This window comes from Vombatus ursinus, unplaced genomic scaffold (assembly GCF_900497805.2).
Source record: "Vombatus ursinus unplaced genomic scaffold, bare-nosed wombat genome assembly UNPS02014825.1, whole genome shotgun sequence".
NCBI lineage: Eukaryota > Metazoa > Chordata > Mammalia > Diprotodontia > Vombatidae > Vombatus > Vombatus ursinus.
This window is the reverse complement of record NW_020954603.1, coordinates 3,266,852-3,287,223: the sequence shown is the minus strand read 5'-3', so window position 1 is coordinate 3,287,223 and position 20,372 is coordinate 3,266,852. Positions and strand designations below refer to the sequence as shown.

The 20,372-nt window shown below is 53.1% G+C and overlaps 2 protein-coding genes across 4 annotated transcripts in view; both read left to right on the top strand.

The window, feature by feature from the left end:
• AGBL4 (ATP/GTP binding protein like 4) overlaps positions 1 to 20,372 on the top strand; it is a 790,143-nt gene that overhangs the window by 620,521 nt on the left and 149,250 nt on the right. The gene's annotated exons all lie outside the window — the stretch shown is intronic.
• BEND5 (BEN domain containing 5) overlaps positions 5,606 to 20,372 on the top strand; it is a 46,349-nt gene continuing 31,582 nt past the window's right edge. The window contains exon 1 of one of the 3 annotated variants that reach the window (XM_027837986.1): positions 5,606 to 5,861. In XM_027837986.1, the coding sequence (XP_027693787.1) occupies positions 5,633 to 5,861 (229 nt within the window). In that variant the 5' untranslated portion in view covers positions 5,606 to 5,632. Of the gene's footprint in view, positions 5,862 to 18,977; positions 18,998 to 20,372 lie in introns of those variants that run through there. The other 2 variants (XM_027837990.1, XM_027837987.1) reach the window with 2 other exon arrangements.

Here is a 20,372-nt window from a genome sequence, read left to right as displayed (position 1 = left end):
GAGAGAGAAAATAAGTGCTTGTTAATTAAAAAATAAAAGTTTAAAATTTTTTTTAAAAGATAATGTTTTGTTTTGGACATGTTGAGTTTGAAATGGTTAAGGACATGGAAGGTAATTGATGATATGGGAATGGGAGGTCAGAAGAGAGACCAGAGGTGGATATGGAGATCTGGGAACCATCTTCAGAAAGATAATTGTTGAAGCAATGGGAGCTGATGAGATCAACAAGTGAGATAATAGAGAGAGAAAAGAGAAGAGGACCCAGGATAGGGCCATGGAGAGTTACCCACAGTTAGTGCACATGGCCAAAATAAAGCTCTGACAAACCAGTGTGAGGGGAGGTCAAACAGGTAGGAAGAAAAACCAAGAGACAGCAGTGTTATTTAAAAAAAAAAACTTAGTTTATTTCTAAGATATATAGAGAACTGATTGAAATTTATATATAAATATGTTTTATATGAATATATATAAATATGTATATGAAAATAAAAACCATTCCCCACTGATAAATGGTCAAAGGATATGAATAGACGATTTTCAGAATAAGAAATCCAAATCATCAATAGCATATAAAAATGCTCTAAATTGCTAATAATTAGAGAGATGCAATTTAAAACAACTCTGAGATGCCAACTCACACACTTTGGCAAAGTTGACAAAAAATAAAAATGACAAATACTGGAGAAGCTATAGGAAAAGTAGGTACATTAATTCCCTGCTGGTGGAACTGTGCACTCCTCCAGTCAATCTGGAAAGTATTTGGAATGATGCCAGAACAACTATTAAACTGTGCATACCTTTTTGACCCGACTATACCTAGGTCTATGCCCCAAGAGAACAGAGAAAGGTGGGAAAGACCCATATGTACAAAAATATTTATAGCAGCTCTTTTCATGGTGGCCAAAAATTGGGAACTGAGTGGGTGCCCATCGGTTGATGAACAAGTTGTGTTATATGATTGTGTTTGAATGCTATTGTGCTCTAAGAATTGATGAAGGTGATGGCTTCAGAGAGGCCTGGGAAGACTTGTACGAACTGATGCAAAGTGAAGGGAGCAGAACTAAGAGAAAAATGTATACGATAACAACAATATCGTAAAGCCAAACAACTTTGAAAGACATAGGAACTCTGATCAACATGATCACCAACTGCATTTCCCGAGAACTCACGATGAAACATGCTGCCCACCTCTTCACAGTGAGGTGGCATACCCAGAATGCATGCTGAGACGGTTTATTTTGGACATGGCAAATGCAGGGATTTGTTTCTCTTGACTATCCATGTTTGTAACAGGTTCTATTTTTAGTGTTTTCTCGGGGCAGGGGAGCATGAGAAGAAAAAGTAGATCTTTGTAATTAAAAGAAATAGAATAGAAGGGAAGGCGGTTAATGGTTGGAGCAATTCAGGACTAGTTTTTGGCTTGGTGTTATCTATGAAAAAAATGGGGGAGGGGAATAGAGGATAGTGTAGTGTAGAACTAGTTCACCAAGGAGTTGAGATAGGGAAGGGATGAGAATGTAGCCTGGGAGACAGCTGAAGAATGGAGGGCTCAAACGTGTTGGGGAGAATGAAGAACAGGGCTGGGGGTCATAAGGCAGCAGGGAAAACAGAATGAAAAAAGATGATGATCAGATAATGGGATTTCAGAGTTTATGAGCATGGGAACGGAGCAGTCGTCAGTGATGTCACGTTGAAAGGCACCATCATCTCTGTAAGCAGCTGAGGTGGGCTGGAGGACTAGTTGATGAAGATTAAGTAAGCTGAGGCACTGAGAGGGTAAAACATTAAGGGAGCATCCATCCATATGCTGAAGGGACTTAGAGTTAAGGCACAGAACTCATTGAGAAAAGGGGAGGAATGACCTGGAGTGTCAGGAGATAATGGGCACCTGGGTCTGGGTTAAGTGATAAACTTGAACAACACGAACCTTAAAGAGGAGGTTGTAGAGTGATGGTGGTGGGGGAAGAGTCTGAAGTAGCAGTGGGGAGCGCAGAATAGTCCAGCTCTCCCACTGTGACGAGTGAGTTGAGGGGATGAAACAAAGTGCCACCAGTCCTGGAAAGGGTGCTGAGGGAAGTGCTGTCACTGGGAGAACCCTCCAGCAGAAGGAATGAGAAGGGAAAGGCGTAACGTGAAAGCACATCTGTTACTTATGGAGCAGGCACTGCAGAGCGCACCATGGAAGGGGCATGTGGGTCTGGAGTGACTTGTGGGGACAGGGGAGGAGGGAGAAGAGAAAGGCTCAGGTGGATGGGGTAGGAGCATACAAGCATGGGAGACTGGGCTTCAATCTCAGCAGCTGGAGGGAGGAGTCCAGAATCACTGGCATGGGGTTGGGAAGACAATGAGTCTAGACAGTATGTCAATGGTTGGGCTTACGTTATAGAAATGTTCTCCAAACTTTTGTGCTCATATAAAAACATCATAAAAGGTTTTGAGGATATACCCCCACTATATGTATATTTACTTAATTATAATTTTGACAAAGTAAATCTACTAATAATGACATACGTTATACAATGTACGCAAAAGAGACATTTAAAATGATGAAATGAGGCAGAAATATTTGATCTTAGAGTCACTAGGCAGTCATTGGAGTTTGAGTAGGATGGTGAGGTGGCCAGACCTTTACTTCACAGAAATCATTTTGGCAGCTTGGGGGAGGATGGATCAGATTGGGGAGAGACTTAAGGCATGGAGATTCCACGTAGGAGGGCACTGGGATCATCGGGGCAAGGGGCCCTGAACTAGGGTTGTGTCTGTGAGTTGAGAAAGGGGGACAGAGGAGAAGGATGTGGAGATTGAAAGGACAGGATTTGGAAACTAACCGGATATGTGGGGTGGGGGAAGGGCAAGAATTGAGGATGACACTGAGGTTGTGGACTCGAGTAATAGAATGATGGTACCCCAAAAAGTTAAAGAGAAGTTTGAAGAGCCCCAAGTTTGGGGAGAAACATAATGCACTGGCATCTGTGATGTCGACTGCATGCCGGAAAAATGAAGAAGGGGATGGGGAATCTTCCTTTGTCCTTTGCCCCAGTAGCTGAAGGGGTACTTGTGGGGCTTACAAGGTGACCTTGTGATAAGGATGTGGGAATGCTGGAGAGAGGATGAAAAAGTGTTACCTACACAGCTGCTGTGGGTGCCTGAGTCTCAGCTAATCCTGAGGGGACAATCCCCAGAGGGGGTCAGGGAGGCCAGCTGGGTGTCGTATCGGGGATGATGGACTATAACTAGGTCGGGTGGTACAGTTGTGTTGGAGAAAAGCTCACGGTTATTGGGGAGGGGAGGAGGAGATCCATTTCCCCTCTACGTACTCCCCCCCCCACTGATCCCACACTCCTTGGGAGCAAGGCCATTGACCTTTGGAGGCATGGGGCACTGGTCTTGGAGACAACGGTTTTACAGGATGCTCTTGCAGTTAGCTGTGTGTGCGAATTCTGACCGTGCTGTCCTTGAAATGTTCTAAAGGCTACTCTGAAGGCCCTGCGAGTCCTCCAGCACTCAGGAGCTGTCCAGCTGCCATCCTTAGGTTGGCCTAAGGGTGGCCCACCTCCCTTTCTGAGCTTGATCCCTCTAGCCTAGGTACATAACCAGCTTCTCTCACCATTTTAGTGTCAAAGACCATGGTGTTAGGCATGGACATTCAGTACCACTGGGGAATAACAGTGTCACCAAGATGCATTTTTGTGGCAGGGAGTGGCTTGGGGTGGTCAGAGTGGAGGCAGCTCAGCCAGCCCTCTGCCTTCGGTTCAGTCTGGCCGGGCTCAGTCCAAGCCTGGAGCACTCTGGACAGGCAGCTGGGGTGCCTCATCTACTTCCTTATCCCAGTGGCATGATTGGCTGGATCCTTCTGGGCCTTGCTGAGGACAGCTCAGGACAGTGTCCCCTGAGACATCAGTCATGGTTTGTTTACACCAACGGAGGTGACCTGCGCTGGATTTTTCGTGGGATGACATGTTTTCACGCCAGGTGGAAGTGCCAAGGGGGAGTCGCAGCCCTGAGTCCTCATTCTGCCAGGATGCTGGACCTCAGTTTGTTCATCTGTAAAATGGAGGGTTTGGACCAGATGGTCCTTAGCACTGCATTTGTCTTTGACAAATCAATCAAGTGTTTTTTTCTTTTTCCAATGAACAGTTCAGAACTTTGGGCAGGTCAGGTGCTGGAGTGGAGTGAGGTGCATTGGTGGGCCTGGCTTGGGGAGGCACTCCTGGCTGCTGTGGAGCCGCGATGAGCAGATCAGCGCCAGGGCAAGGAGCCCCAGTTGTCCTCGGAGCCTTCTTGCCTGCTGCAGAGGCCAGGTGTTCTTTCAGGAACTTCCCCGGTTCTCTCCACCCCTCCTCCAAGACATGCTGCCTGAAGTGTCACAGACCGTAGAGGCCTGTCAGGACCACACTGTCACTCCACCGCCTGAGCCCACTGAGGATCAGCGCTGGGCAAGCAGACTCGGGCGAGGGCTCCGGGAGTGAGCACGGCGGAAGGGCCCTTGTCAGTTTCCCACGAGCTCCAGCCTGCTACTGTATCCCAAGAGTGAAAACTGTTCTGGGGCGGGGGAAGAAGAGGAAAAGAGAAGGAGCTTGACCCCTGCCGAGTCTCCCGTGGGAGCCGCCCTTGAACGTGACGGGCCCACCTGCCCTGAGCCTCCAGCCAGCCCGGGACCCCCAAGGCCCTCTTCTTCCCCCACCCAGAGAGAGGACGAGGAGAGGGCAGCAGGCGGGCAGAACTGGGGCAACAGGGCCCGAGCCCTGAGGCACCTCTGTCAGAAGGAAACCGAAAGATAGAGAGGGGGAGGGAGAAGGAGAGAGACAGAGACGGAGGAAGAGAGACAGCTGGGGGGGATGGAAGCGCTGGATCTGGCGACGATGAGAAGTTTGGAGGAGGAAAGGGGGGTTAGGCAGAAGCCTCGGGAGAAGAAGGGCCAGGGAAAGATTCGGAGAGAGAACGAAGAAGCCCAGGCAGGCTCCCCGCGGCTCGGGGGCTCCCCTGCTTGGCCCCCGCAGCCCGGCCAGCTCCCTTGGCCTTGCTGTGGGCTCGCCGGCGGGTTTCCCGCCGCCAGGTGAGGTCTGGCCGCCGCGGTTCGCTTCCTCCGATCCTCCGCGCGTCTCCCTCCGGGCGCCCCCCGCCCCCCTCCCGCCGCTCGCTCCGCGCTGCGCTCCGGCGGTGATTGCTCGGGTCTGACTCAGCCAAAGCGGCGGACGCTCCCAGAGCCGCCCCCTCTCCCTCCCTCCCCCAGGTCTGGCCGGCCCCCCTTCCCCCTCCCCCTCTCTCCCTCCCGTCTCCCGGGCGCCCAGGCGAGAGCAGCCGATGGGCAGAGCGGGGGGTTTTCGGGAACAATAAGAGCGGGGGGAGGACGGCGAGCCCCGGAGTTTCGCCCCCCCCCCCCCGCCCCGCGCGGGCCGCGCCCCGCCCCCGCCCCCGCCCCCAGCCAGGCCCGGCCCGGCCCGGCCCCCGCGCCTCCTGCAGCTGCTCGGGCGGGCGGGCCCCTGAGCGGAGCCGGAGCCGGAGCCGGAGCGGGAGCCGCGGCCGCCGGGGGGCCCCCTCCCTCGGTCCGTCCGATCGCCCGTCGGTCCCGCCTCGGGTCCGTCCCCCTCCGGCCTCGGCAGCCCCCGCCGCCGCGGCTCGGACCCCGGCCATGTACGCCTTTGTGCGCTTCCTGGAGGACAACGTGTGCTACGCGCTGCCCGTGTCCTGCGTGCGCGACTTCAGCCCCCGCTCGCGCCTCGACTTTGACAACCAGAAGGTCTACGCTGTCTACCGGAGCCCCGAGCCCCCCGAGGCGGCGGCGCCCCCCGCGCCCGCGCCCGCCGGGGCCTCCTGGGGCGCGCTGCTGCCGCACAAGGCCCAGATCCTGGCGCTGGCAGGTGAGTGAGGCCCGGGGGGTGGGGGGCGGGGGGCGAGGGGCGCGGATCGGGGCGGCCCCTGCCGGAGCCTAGGCCGAAGGCCGGGGGGCGGGGGGCCTCCCGCACCTGGGCGGGGAGGCTGCGGGGAGACGGGCCGTGGGCCGCTTCTCACCAGCCGCGCCCCCTCGGTCTTCTTGCCAGCCTCATTTTCTGAGGTTTAATTCTGAAAGGCCAGACCAGTTAAAATTGAGATCGTTCCCCTTTGTCATCCCTGCCCCCCTCTGCCCCTTTTCCCTTTCTCTCTCTCCTGTCTCTTGGGTTTCACTTGTTGGAAAGGAGTTTTCAAGAGCTGAAGGTGGGGAGAGGCAGGAGAAGGTGGGGGGGCGGGGCAGCTGTCCCCTACCTGTCCCCCTCCCCCAACACCCACACCCACACACGCTCGTACACACACTCGCACTGAAGGCTGTTGGGACCCGGTGACTTTTGGTCCAGCCCTCTTCTAGGAGCTGAAGCCGCAGGGAGGGATGGATGAGTGACTGCTAATAGGGAGCCTGGGGAGCTTCAGGCTCCCGCTCCGTTCTTCATCGGTCCCCTTTAGAGCTGTGTAACAGTTCCCTCCCCCACCTCCTCACCCCCCAGTATTTGGGCAGGCTCCTGTCTGTAGCTCCCAAGAGCCTCATGTCACACATCAGTCCTCCTGTCAAGTGTGCAGGCCAGGAAGGAGCTGGATCCCCTGTCTCAGATGGAGAACTGATCCCTGGAGGGTTTCCTGGAGGCCACCTCGGATGCGGGGGCTCTTTCTGTAGCAATAAGCTCACATTTAACGAGTCTTGTGAGGTAGGGGGATCTACATTGGACAGATAGGGAAACTGAGGATTAGGAGTCCTGGCATCACTGTGAGACGTATGTGGTCTCTCCAATTTAATCGAGTTTGGCAAGCTCTCTGCTCATTTTACAGAGAAGGGAACTGAGATCCAGCAAAGGGAAGGGACCTGTGCAAGGTCACTTAGCTAGTAAGTGACAGTCTGGACTTTTTAACTGAGTGCCTCCAGCTCCAAATCCAGCACCCTTTCAGGTCTCCCAACTCCCAGCCCACTATGTTCCTTGTACTGTACCACCCTGCCTTCTGCTGTCTCCACCCTACCCCCCAAATTCATAATCAAAGAGGAGGAAGAGACAGACAGGTGGTGCTTCAGAGCCGTGGAGGTATCTGGGACCAAGTCCAGGGAGCCTAGGGGTGAGGAGGCCGGGTGTCTGAGGGGAACAGGGATCATTTGGAATCAGTTTCACAAAACTGGGAAGGATGGAGAGAGGGCAAGTAGGCATCTGTCCTGATCCATACCTTAGCAAAGATTCTCCCTGTGGAATCCCCAGCAAGTGATCATTTAGCTCTGGGTTGAATACTGTCAGTGATGGTGAACTCACCACCCCCAAAACAGCAACCTAACTGAGCAGTTTTAGCTGCTAGGAATTTGTTTCCTTACATCAAGCCTAAAAAATCCTCCTTATAAATCTCTGCTTCCTCTCCCACCCTACTCCTGCCCAACAGCATCCAAGTTGCTTTTTATCCTGTCCTCTGGGGTCCACTTCACAACCCTTCATATATTTGAAGATGTCTTCTAGCAGCCCTCAGCCCTCTTCTCCCAGCTAAAAAGTCCTAGTTCTGTGTCCTGATCCTCCTATGCCCTGGTCTTGATGTGCCCTTCCTATGCCAGCAATCCTCTTTTGGATCTCCCCCCCACCCTCACCCCAGTCTGTGAACAGCCAGCCCTCCTAAAATGTACTGCTGTCCCATCAGGGTCTGCCCAGGCAGTTGGCTGTGAAATGGAGTCCCTGCTTCCTTACTTGACTCAGGAATTTTAGGGCTTGGATCTGTTAGGGGCCTTGGCAGTCATCTGGATTAACTCATTTTACAAGTCAGGCAACTGAGGCCCAGAGAAGGGAAGGGACCTGCCCCAGATGACCAGCCAGTAAGCCCCTTTGGTCAGGTAGAGGCGGGAGAAGGCATGGGTGGTGATTTAAAAAAAAAGCTGAGCAGTCAGTCCATGGGGAAGGAGGAATGAGTCTTGGGGTCAAGACAGTACAAGAAAGTGGGAAGAGATTGAGAATTAAGGACATCCCTGACTGCATGTGCAGGGTCCGGTGATCAGAGCTGAGGGCACCAACACCCCAGGGTGCAGGGGGAGGCGAGGGAGAGACCAGTTTTGGGGAGCTGAGTCTACCAAGAGGCACCCATGTCTCTCCCTCCGTTTGACTTGTTGAAAAAAATTTTAAAGAGTGGAATGGGGAAGATGGGGAGGCAAAAGGCAAGAGAAAGAGGTTTCTGGGGCTGGGGGAGGGGCATTCTCCTATTTGCCTCCCTCCCCCAACAGAACACATACAGAGATGGTTGGGTCCCAAGGGCTTTTGGTCCAGACCTCTTCTGGAACCAAAACCTGTTGGAGAGACATGCTAGGCCGTGTGGGGAGTGAGGACTGGAAGGAACATTGGAAGTCATGTGCCCTCACCAGATCCTAGCCCAGGAGCCCCAATAAAGGGTTCCGGTTGGATCTGTCCCCAAGTGGCATGTCATGAGCCTCCCTCACTGCTGTAGGAAGTAGTGAGTTCCCCATCCCTGGAGGTATCCAACCAGAGCCTGGATGGCCACTTTAGGGGATTTTCTGCCTGTGTGAGTTGGCCAGAGGCCCCTGAGGTCCCTGTCATCTCAGAGATGGGCTGATTTCTCCCAAGGCCTGTGCTTCTACTCTTTCCTCCTGGGGGGATCTGGGGCTCTACTTAAAGAGCCAGGGAGTGCCCTGCCCCCTCCCCGGGCCTCCCTGGCTGAGACACAAATACTTCTTAAGGATTCCCAGTAACCAGTGCTCCAGGGTCCTCGGTGGCTCAGCGTGTGATCGGGGAGGTGTCTTGGAGGCTCAGCGGAGCCGAGGGGTCTCTGGTCCCATGCCAGTCAGTCAGTAAACATTTAAGCGCCTCCTTTGTGCCAGGCATTGTGCTAAGTGCAGCGCACTCTTCTGTTCACACCCTGCTTCTTAGCACGCTTTCAGATCTGACACAGAATGAATGATCTCATGGTGGGTACAGCCCCATCTTACAAATGGAGAAACCACCTCTTTCCCTACATGGCATCGATGGAGCCCTGAGCACACTGAACTGGGACCATTCTTGTTTCTTGGCCTTATCATTCCCATTCTATAGATAAAGAAACTGAGGTTCACAAAGGGAGGCAGGGCAGAGGGAACGAGCATTTGTTAAGCGCCTACTATGTGCCACACACTGTGCTAAGTGCTCTCCATATATTGTCTCATTTGATCCCCAACAACCCTGGGAGTCAGGGGCTATTATCTCCATTTTATGGTTGAAGAAACTGAGACAGACAGGAGGGAAATAACTTGCCCAGGGTAACATGACAAGTGATTCTCTGAGACCAGTTTTGAACTCTGGTCTTCTGAACTCCAGGCCCAGTACCCCCTAACTGTCTGTGCGGTGTCGGAAGATGGTGCTCATCATATGCGTACAGATGTGGAACTGACCATCTGGTCCAGCCTTCTTATTGAACAGTTTAGGAAACTGAGGCCCAAGTCCCGTAGCTAGGAAGCAGTGGCCCTGTCATCCAAAGCCAGGTCTTCTCACTGGGAGCTGAGGGTTCTTTTGGCAACACCAGGTACATTTACCTGCCTGGCATCCCTGAGCTGAAGGCCCCGGGCCACTGACCAAGTACCAGAGGAGCGCAAGGGGCTTCTGTACTACGCTGACCCCTTGGCAGGTGTTGAGTGGGCTGTGGGCTGCAGGCCAGGATGGGCAGATAGAAAAGACAGCTGGGTGCACGGCCGACCTCGAGAGGAGGGAGCTCTGGCCTTGAGGCTGGTTTCTGGGAGGGCCAGCCTGGCCACTGGTCACCCTGCTGTCATGCAGGGGCCATGGAACACACTCAGACTGAAAGCTGGGGAAGGGGAAAGAAAGATCTTGGTGACTTCCTTTTTTTTCCCCCCAAGTCTTCAGCAGAAGAGATCAGCTGTTTCCCAAGAGCAGAAACCAAGTCAGTTGGCCCTGTAGAATTGTCTGACTCCATTCTGCAGACAGGGAGGCTGAGGCCCTCTAGTCTGTTCCATACCTGACCAAAAGTCCCCTTTTCTGCGTCATTCCCCTCAAGAGGCCCCTCCCAGGAGGGGGAGACGGGCCATCCCCGAGTGGACAAAATCCTGACTCTGGTCTGGCTCTGGGCCATCTGTCCACCCCAGGCTCTGCTCCTGCTCTGCCCTTTGGGGCCCAGCTTAAGAAGCCTAAGCCCTCTGACCACTTGAAGGCAGCTAGCTGGTCACTGTCTTCCCCCCCAAGCTAAACTCCCTTCATCATTGTTCTGGACCTCCTGGGGGCACCGTTCAGTCCCCACCCATCTGGTGGCCTCCTCTGGACCGGTTCCAGCTTGTCCTCACCCTCCCTAAAATGTGGTGCCTGAGGCAGCCTCTGGATTTGTAACCTTAGCTGCCTAGCCCTAGAAGGAAAAAAAGCCATCCCAGCGGGTGATTCACTGTCGTTTGCCCTGGCAAGTCAGCACTGGCTCCTCCTGCCATTAATGCCATCTACAATGCCAGCCATGACACGCTGTTGCAAACAGCAGCAGGTTAGCAGGATCCGAGCCTAGCAAAGGTCATTGTACAGATGAGGAAACTGAGGCTTAGGGAGGGAAAAGGGCTCACAGTTGTCAGAGCCAGGACTCTAGATTTAGAGTTGGCTGTGACCTTCCAGGCCACCCCTCAGTTTAAAGATGATCATCTGAGGCCTGAGGGGTTGGACCCCAGTCTTCTGCATTTCCTCTGTTTTCCTCAAAGCATTTCTCTAAGAAAGGCTTTGGCATTACAAAGAACTCTCCTCCAGGCAGCCTAGTAAGAGGGCCAGAGTTGAGGGGAAACTGAGGCCCAGAGAAGGGAAATCGAGGGATTGAGGTCATGCCACAAGTCTCTGTAGTTCTTCTCATTCCTGTGTCTTCATTTTTGTCCCATAGTGCTCCCTGGCCTGCCCATTTCCCATTTCCTCCTCGGTTGTCAGTATGGTAGTGTTCCTTAGCCTGCCCACACCTGCCATCCAGGGTTGCCATGTTATTTTGAGTAGCTAACTTCCTCGGTGTAGGCTGTACCCTAAAAAGAGAGACAGGTGAAATGAGAATAATGTAGAAGTACCAGCTGGAAAAAAAGTAGTCCTGCAAACGGCCTCCAGGAACCCAGTCTGTACCATGCTATGATCTCGTTTTGTATAAAGCAGATCCGAGCACCGATCAGGGGCTCACGTTCAGACCAGGATAGCGTCGGCCTTGAGTCTGAAAGGCATCGAGGCGTCGGTGGGTCTTGGGACTCCAAATCCTGGGTTTGTAACTTTGGGGGGCGGGGAGTGTGTAAGTGAGAGTGTGTGTGTGTGTGTGTGTGTGTGTGTGTGAGAGAGACGGAGACAGAGAGAGGAAAGAGAGAGAGGGGAAGAGGAAGGGAAAGGGGATGGAGGAAGGGGAAGAGAGAAACAGAGACAGAAAGAGGGAAAGACTTTGAGAAATTGTCAGATTTCTCCAAGATTTGCCGTCACCATGTCCAGCACAACTTGAGGAAAGACCTTTTTACTCCTTGCTCCAGTTAGGGGGGAGTCAGTGCCCACTATTTTTAGGGTAGGAGCCTTGGTTCTTTACCCATTTCATCTCTGTTTGTTAAACTCTAATTAACTGGTTACTTTTTCCGCTGGAGCCCTTTGCCTGGTTCTAGACCAGCTTGGAACCCCCTGAAAGACTGGAGGGTTGATTCTTCCTAGAGATGCTGCGGCATTTCCCATTTTTAAAGCCCAAACATGGATTCAGACAGCTGGGGGTGGGCTGGCGCAAGAAGTCACACTCATATGGGCTGCAGCTGTCACCTTGGCGAAGTCACTTCTCCCTGGGTCTCAGTTTCCTGTCCAAGAAATGATTTTGAAGGTTCCCGCCAGTCCTGGCATTCCCTGTTCTAAGTTCTGACACTGCCTCTTCTCCGTCCCGCAGTCCCTCTGGCGTACTGTGGTTCTGTGATTTGGAGGGATGTCTTGATGCTGTCCCTCCCTCCCACCCCACCCTTGACCGTCTTCTCCACCCAAATACTAATCTGTCGGGGCAGAGCACAGCTCTGTCTCTGCCCTGAGGAGAGGCTATTTGAGAGGGGAGGTTTGCCTTCCTTATGGCTGAATCAGCCCTAGCTAGTTAATCTTCCTCCTCTGACACCCAAAGGGAGACTGCAGCTGAGGGTCAGAGCCACTTTGTGGCATCTCTGGAGAGCATCCTGCTTCCTGAAGACTTCCCAGCAGCCACGGTGGCTCTCCCCAAAGCCGTCATCCAGGGAGCCACCTGGTCAGTGGATCTGGGCACTCATGAGTGCCCTGTGACCCAGACAGTGTGGCGAGTGAGTCATGGGGCCCTTCACCCAGTCCTCCAGGCCTGGAACGCTGAGCCCTCTGCAGAGCCTTGGGCAATCAGAAGGGCGTCGAGCCCCAGGGCAGAGGTGAGGGAGGGTCAGGTGGCTTTGGTGGACCCTTTCCAGCCTTTCTAAAAGCCCTCTCTGCCCTCTTCCTGCTGGGCCCCATTTTCCTGACTCAACTTTCCCCAGAAAGCCAGGGCTCGATTTAGCAACCAACGTATGCCATAGCCTGGTCCCTTTTTTGGGGCAGAATCTGAGGCAGGCAGGGCCCAGGAATGGATGACCTGCTAGCCCTCCTACTGTGAGCCATACCATGTGGCCGAGATGGAAGGGTCACTGGTGGTCATCCAGGCCAGCCCCCTTCTTGAAGATGGGGAGGCCAGAACTACAGAGTAACTTGCCTACGGTGGAACTGGGGCCAGTGCCCAGGGCCTCTGGTCCCATGTCAGGGCTCTTTCCTGGGGTGGTGCAGGCCCTTCTCTAACACCCATCTGCCGATACAAGCGCAGACCAGAAAGCGGCCCTGCAGAGCCATCCCATCGCCAAAAAGAAGCCAGCAGCCTCCTTTGTCGTTCCTTCAGCTGACAAAGCTCAGAACTTTGGAAGAGATTTCCTTCCAAGCCCCATTCTTCTTTCTTGGATAACTTTGGTTTGTTCCGTGTTCTCGGCCCATCTTGGCATCTTTGGTCCAAACAGAGCGATGGCAAGAGAAATGCTTTGGCGAGCACCCAGGATTAGTGGGGAGGCAGAGGGCTGGCCAGCATTGCTAGATGTCATCAGTGAGGGAGCCTGCCAAGGGGGGTTGGGGGGAGGAGGAGGCGGCAAAGCTTGGAGTTTCAGTTTTGACATGTTGTAGCTGATACACACTGGAGCGAAGAGAGGAGCCTGCTGGGTGCCACCCCCATCCCTCCAGAGCATAAGAGAACATTAACCATTGACAGTCCCATCCAGGGGGTGCACAGTCCCCCAAAGGTCCCTGAGACTGCAGGCCAGAACAGGAAGGGGCCATCCCAGACCCACTTTGAACCAGTCACAGCCAGGTGCATAGATGTATGCCCATCAGGTTCCAGTGTGCTCAGTTTCCAGAGAAAGGAACTGGGCTCCAGAGAAGGAAATGGGCTCACCCAAAGGTCACCTCATGAGTTAGAGCCCCAGGAGAGACCAGACAGCCCCTCGATAGATCTGGCCTTCTCTGCTCCAAAGCCTCTCTACTCTGTCATTCCAAATTCTCAGCTCCCTTCCATTTCTGATCATCTCTATTCTGAGGCCCCTCCCAGCTCTGACATCCCATGGCCTGCAGCCTTTCCCAGCTCTGACCATCTCTATTCTATGGGTCCTCTCAGCCCAGACACTGAGAGGGCCCTCTTGGCTCTGACGTTGTGTATCCAAGGCATCTTCTGACGTGGATGTGGTTCATTTCTCTGTCCTGACGCCCGTCCCAGTCCACCACTCGGGCTCTGCGGGGGTCTTTATTCCTTAATCAGCCTCCTCCCTCTTCCTTCATGCCCTGCTCTCTTCTGGCTGTCCTGCCAATGGTCTGACTGGCCTCTCTGCAGGCTCATCCTCTCTGTGAGGAGGGCCCCTCGAGCCTCCATCCTGGGCTCTCTCCTCTTCTTCCCCTCTCGGTGATGTCACGTGCTCCGTCGATGCTATTCTCAGCCCTCTGCAGATGGCTCTTAAATCTCTGCGTCCAGCCCTAACCTCTCTCTGGAGCCCCACCATTTTCACCGGCGTGGTCTGGACCCATCTTCGATTGCCCTCCCCAGTCAGAACTCTTCTGAACCTCCCTCTTCCTTTGAGCGCCCCCTTCTCCTGCCGGGTCTTCCGCTCCTCTCCCTTGTTTGCCGCTCAGCCTGGTTATGTCTCCCTCCACAACCTCCCCAAAGGCTCCCTGGTTCTCTCCCTCATCCCTTGCCTGGACTGTCACCACGCCTCCCCGATGGCTTCCTTATCTCTACTCTCCTCCCCACCCCCTGAAGGGCCTTGAAGGTCCTTCCCAGTCTGAAATGCAGCTTTGAGACCTCCCTCCCTTTGGCTCCCAGTGCATCTCCAGCCAGCTGGCCCACGGCTGTGCTTTTGCCCAGGTGATCCCACTGCCATAACAGACTGCTTCTCCTGTCCCCAGGACTCCCAGCTCCCTTCAAGGCTTAGTTTACATCCCATCTCCTTCTGGAAGCCTTCCATAATTGTCCTGGTGGTACCCCCCCACCCAGGGGCATCTCTCCTTCATTTACATCTCTATGGATATGTTTCCCCTTTAAAGACAAGGATGACTTCACTTTTGTGATTGTATCCACAAATGTTTGTTGATTGACTGACTGATTTCAGTGCCCCCCCAGCCCTTCATTTTCTTTTCTTTCTTTTTTTTTGGAGGGGGGGGCTAGGCAATGGGGTTAAGTGACTAGGGCAGGGTCACACAGCTAGTAAGTGTTATGTGTCTGAGGCCGCATTTGAACTCAGGCCCTCCTGAATCCAGGGCCGGTGCTCTATTCACTGTGCCACCAAGCTGCCCCCTAGCCCTTCATTTTCAGCAGAGACTCCTGGATCTTTCCCATTGTTTGCAGATTCTTCTAGTATAGTTGGGGGAGACCAGCAGGCCCCTTGAAATTGGGAGACCAAACTTATGTGGTCTGGGTAAGTCATGTGACTTCTATGGCCTTCCATGTCCTCACTCATGTGAGCTTGTTGGGCACCTCTGTGTGACTCTGAATAAGTCATTTAACTTCGCTGGGTCTCAGTTTACTCATCTGAAAAATGGGGATAGCAAGCCTCCTAACACTACTTGTTTGACACTATTAGCGTGGCAAGTGTTACTGTTTTATATACTTTAAAAAAGAAGCAAAGCCACTTGTGGAGATCTAGACCAATGCTGGTGGGCCCTGGGAGTACCCCTGACCATGCCTGGGGCTTATTGCTTAGCCAGGCTTGGCATTTGGAGCAAATCTCCCCAGGTAAGTAGCTCTCTGCACTTTCCCCAGCAGAAGTTTATTGAGTTTCTGAGCCTAGACTTGATGGCGTGTGCCCACCTCAAGGCCTACCCCACTTCTTGGTAGGATCCAACCTCAGTTCGCCCCCAAGCAGGAGCTCTGTCCTCTGCCCAGCAGGCAGGCAGCTGCCCTGCTGGGCTCTTTTGAACTCTTGGTGGTGTTGGGTGACCTGGAGGGCTCAGCGGTCCCTCTTTGCACAGAGCTTAGTTAGGCCTTGGAAGCCATAGAGATAGAATCTTCCCTGCTGACAAGCCAGGCCTGGAACAGAGGCCTGACTCCTGCAAGACACATTGACTCTATTAGGGAGCTTTCCAGGGGCCATTGGGTAAATCCATCATCCCAGTCAGTGAGAGAATCCTAGAATGCTGCAGGTGTGAGAACCCTTAAATCTTAGAATAGAGAACGTCATTGCTATTTGGGACCTTGGAACTTAAAACAGAGGATATCTCACAGAGCTAGGAGGGGCCTGAGAAAAGGGGATGTCAGGGCTGAGAGGGGCCTGAGAACAGGGAATGGCAGTGCTGCGAGGGACCTTAGAACAGGGAAGGTCAGAGCTGGGAGGGGACGGTCTTTATCGGTCTTCTGGTCCCAACCCCTTGTTTTATAGATGGGGTAACCAAGCCCAGGGTTTTGAGGGACCTCCTGGGTATGTAGCTCAGTCTTTACTTTCCTACTACAACATCCCCTCCCTGACAAGTGGTCATCTTCTTGAAGATTTCTAGGAATGGGGAACTCATTACCTTTCAAGATTTTTCCTTACGTAGAATGAAATCTCCCTCCCTCCAATGTTCACCCCCCCATCATTCCACAACAAGTTGTTTGGGATCTCTAAGGTGCTAGGTGATAGCTGCCAGGTTCTGTCCTCTTTTCTTTTCACCTCCTCCCCAAGTCTCGTCTTCAGGCTAAACTCCCCCACATTTTCAGTGAACCCTACAGGGCCTAATCTCGTCCTCTCAAGGAGTCACTTGGTGACACCCTTGTTATCACCATTTCACAGATGAAGAGATTGAAGCTCACAGAGATCTCAAGCATGGAGGGGTGGAGGGCTTCAAGCAGAGGCTGGATAAGCACCCGGGTGGGGAGTATATGGCAGGTGGGATTTCTGCCCGAGCTTGGTGTGGCCCAGAAGACCCTGGAAACTCCTTCCCGCCCACAGAGGCTTTCTGTCAGTAGCTTACACTTCTACAATCCACTTAAGTTGGGATTTGTTCCACGGATCAGCCAGGCCGGAAGTTTTTCCATCTCCAGCTCCCCCAGCTCCCTCTCAGGGAAGACCCTGTCCTTTGACAGAGTTGCTCAGGCCCAAGGTCAAGGTTGTGTTGACCCGAAATTGTGTGTTTAGAGCTCAGAGATACCTTGGGGACTCCTTAATCCATCCCCCTTGTTCTTCAGGGGAGGAAACTGAGGTGCAGAGAAGGGAAGGGCTTTGCCCCAGACCCTCGGCAGAGGCCAGACTCAGACTTGGGGCTTCTGATTCCCCATCTGGTATGTTTCCCACCTCATGGTTCTCTGAGCTGGGGTGAGTCAGTGCCCTGTAAGGCAGGTCTGGCCAGGGGCATAAGAGGGGCTTCCCGCCCTTAAAAACATCCACTGGGACCTGGAAATAGAAAATCAATGCATGTCAGGGCCATTCAAGGCTTCCAGTCTGGCTTCCAGGGTCCACTTCCCTCCGCTAAGGCCTTTACGCTTTCACCGGAGGGCTCAGCTTAACTCTGCCAGCAGGAGCTGGGGGATGTAGCCTTGGGAATCCTACCACGTGACACCATCCTCTGCCCTGGGGAAGAGATAGGCCAGGACACCATCGTCTGTCATTGACAATGGGCCCTCCCAGCTGAGGATAGACACGTCTGTCCTGTCGGGCTGGGGTCAGGGAGCAGTCACACGGGGAAGCGGAGATGATGTTGATCAGAATAATTGGGACTGCCCCACTTTCTCCAGGGCCTTCTTCATAGCAAAAGCAGACATATCAAAGAGTGTCAACCCCATTTCACAGCTGGGGAAACTGAGGCCAAGAGATAGAAGGTGACTCAGAGGGTCGATTCCCTGATGTCATTGAACTGAATTGAAGGCAATGCAGTAAGCTTTGATTGGCTATTCTTTTGTGCCGTGCACTGGCCTTAAAATAAAGGATCCCCCCAGGGCTGTCCTCAGGAAGCTTAGAGAAGACACAGGAAGGCTTCAAGCCAAGACTTCCTGACCCTGGGGTGTGCCAGTAGCAGGGCCGGACCAGACAACCTTGAATTGCTGCGATTTTGGGGTAGAGACCTGGAAGGAGCCTCACTAGTCAACCGTGAGGAGCCTGAGCCCCAGAGAATGGGTGAATGAAAGAAAAAGCAATTATTTAGCTCTTACTGCATGCCAGGCACTGTGCTAGATGCCAGGGACACAAAAGCAAGGCTAGGCCCTGCCCTCAGGGAGCTTGTGCATTACTGTAGGGCCCAGACCCTTTGGCAGTCAGTCTGGGAAAGCCCACGGGCCTTTGGCAAAGTCATGTTTTTAAATGTGCAAAATGAAACACACAGACTTGCAAAAGAAACCAATAATATTGAACTACAGATCTTAAAATATTTTTTTAAAAAACAAGTTCACGTCTTCCGGTTGACAGTCCTCTGTTTTAGTGGTAGAAACAGCACTCCCTGGGCACCCTTGAGTGGGTTGGCAGAATCACAGCGATGGGGATGGGGGCCCCGAGCGAGTAGATGAACACATTCTCCCCAATAGCAATGGCAAGGTGGAGTGATGGAGTGACGGAGTGATGCCCGCGAGGTCAGAGGGTGCCCAAGTATCCAAGGTCAGCATTTGAATCCAGGTCTTCTGAGGCTCAGTGGAGCCCTCCCCCTGCCCCACCCCATCTGACTGGCGTGTGCGGATTCTCTGGCAGAGAGAGAAAGGAGCCGGCCACGCACAAGAGTAACGGTAGTGGTACTTGCCAGCCTGTTTGGGTCACTTAACGGTTCACAAAGCCCTTCACTGGTGCCTCCTTGTTTGACTCTCCCAACATGCCCCAGGAGGGAGATGCTGCGGCTTTGATCAACCCCATGTCGGAGGAAGAGCCTGAGGCTCAGAGACACTAGGTGACTTGCTTAGGGTAACACAGCCAAGAGTTATCCAGAGGAGCATCTGAAGCAGTCTTCTTGCCTTCGAGGCCAGCGCCCCACCCACTGCTGCTTCTCCTGCCTCTGCCTCAGTTTCTTCATGTGCTGAATGAGGAGGTTTGACTGGCTGACTGCCGTCTCCACGTTCTCCTAATGATACAGCTGGCATTTGAACCCAGAACCTCCTACTCCAAATCCTTCCCTGCAAACCTTCTGCCCTGATCTCTGTTAATTTACAGTGGTTTTGCACGATTCTGTTTGTTTGTTTATTTTTAGGTTTAGAAAAAGCAGAAAAAGAATTGGAATAACTTTAAAGAGTTTTGGGTTTTTTTGCTTGTTTTAAAGAAAGACCAGAAACTTTCCCTTGATGGAGGCCTAAGATGCTGGCGCCTCTCCGTCCTCCTCCACCCCCTCCCCTTATAGACACCCGCAGCCTCTTCCAGATGCTGCCAGGGCCTGCTGCTGCTGCCTCAGGCTTGGAGCAGAGATTTTAGGGTTGATCTTTGGGAGGTGGAGAGAGAAGGTTCACGTCTTCTCCTCCCGCTCTTTGTCCAGAAATTCCTAAGGTAACGCAAGGATCCCACCTCCTCCCAGAATATGCACAGTTCTAGAGAGGTCTTCTGGCCCATCTCCATCTCCAGCATCCTGGGCAGGTAGGTAGTTATCCAGCTCTGCTCAGATACTTTCTGTGACAGGAAACTTATCACCACCCAAAGCAAACTGTCCGTTTTGGGAGAGCTCTGATTGTTAGGGCTATCTTCCTTAGACTGCACCCAAAGCATCTTCCTTAGAAACTTCTTCTATACCCACTCACCCCCACCCCCAGCATCAGTTTCCTTATATGCAAAATGAGGATTTGGGACTGCGTGGCCTTGGAGGTCGTTCCAATCTGGATACGCAGTCCTGAGATTTTGTGACTTCCCTGGGCATCAGCGCTGACGTTTTCTCGTCAGGCCAGTCACGCTCACAGTGACGAATAACTGTAGGTCTGCCCTTGGTATCTGTGGCTCTCATCACAAGCTCGCCCAGGGCCTCCTTCCCCTCCAAGGGGCACGGAGCGGTGGAATTCCTTTCTCCCTTTTACTTACTTCTTATTAAACTCTTAACTTCTCTTCCCATGTCTGCAGTGCCAGTCACAGGAGCTGGGGGTGGTCCTGGAGAGGATGAGGCCAGACCCTGTGACTCAGTGCTCCCCCTCGGCTTGACTGAACCCTGCGGGGGTAGGTCGGGGGAGGCCTTCTCCCAGACCTCTTAGGGTTCCAAGTTGCAAATGTTAAAGACTGTAAAAACCCATGACTCTTCTTCTGCAGTTAACAAAGTTGGACTTGGGGTCAGAGTGGACCCAGCAGCTGGGCCGATGAGTCTTAGGCCTGTCCTTTGCCAGCATCAGGGCTGGAAGTGCTAGGAGAAACAGTGCAGCTTCCTGGAATACTCACATGCCAAGCCTGGAGTCCTGGGTTCAAATCGTAGCTCTGCATTACTACCTTGGTGACCCTGGACAAGTCTCCTCCATCTTCGAACCTCAGTTTCTTCTTCTCTGAAATGGGAGTAATAGGCCATGTACAATCTGCCTGACAGGGCTGTTAGGGTGAAAGAGCTGTGTAAACACTAAAGCCCCCAATAATGTGACCTGTTATTTTAGTCTCTGGCCTCTGCCAGGCCCTGTCCCTAAGCCTCCAGGAGTGACATCCCCATCCAGTCCACTAACGTGTCCACAGATGCAGTGCCCCCCAGAGTTAGTTCTTCCCTCCTTCTCCTTTCCCTCTCTCTCTCCCTCCCTCTCCTTTCCCTCTCTCCCTCCTCTCCTTTCCCTCTCTCCCTCCTCTCCTTTCCCTCTCTCCCTCCTCTCCTTTCTCTCTATCCCTCTCCTTTCCCTCTCTCCCTCCTCTCCTTTCCCTCTCTCCCTCCTTCTCCTTTCTCTCATACTCTCCTCACCTCCCATTAGTCCTTCTGTTCCCCCAACATCCAGTGTAAAAAACTACTTCTGTCGTCTCAGCATGTCTCAGCATCACAGATGGCTCCCCTAAT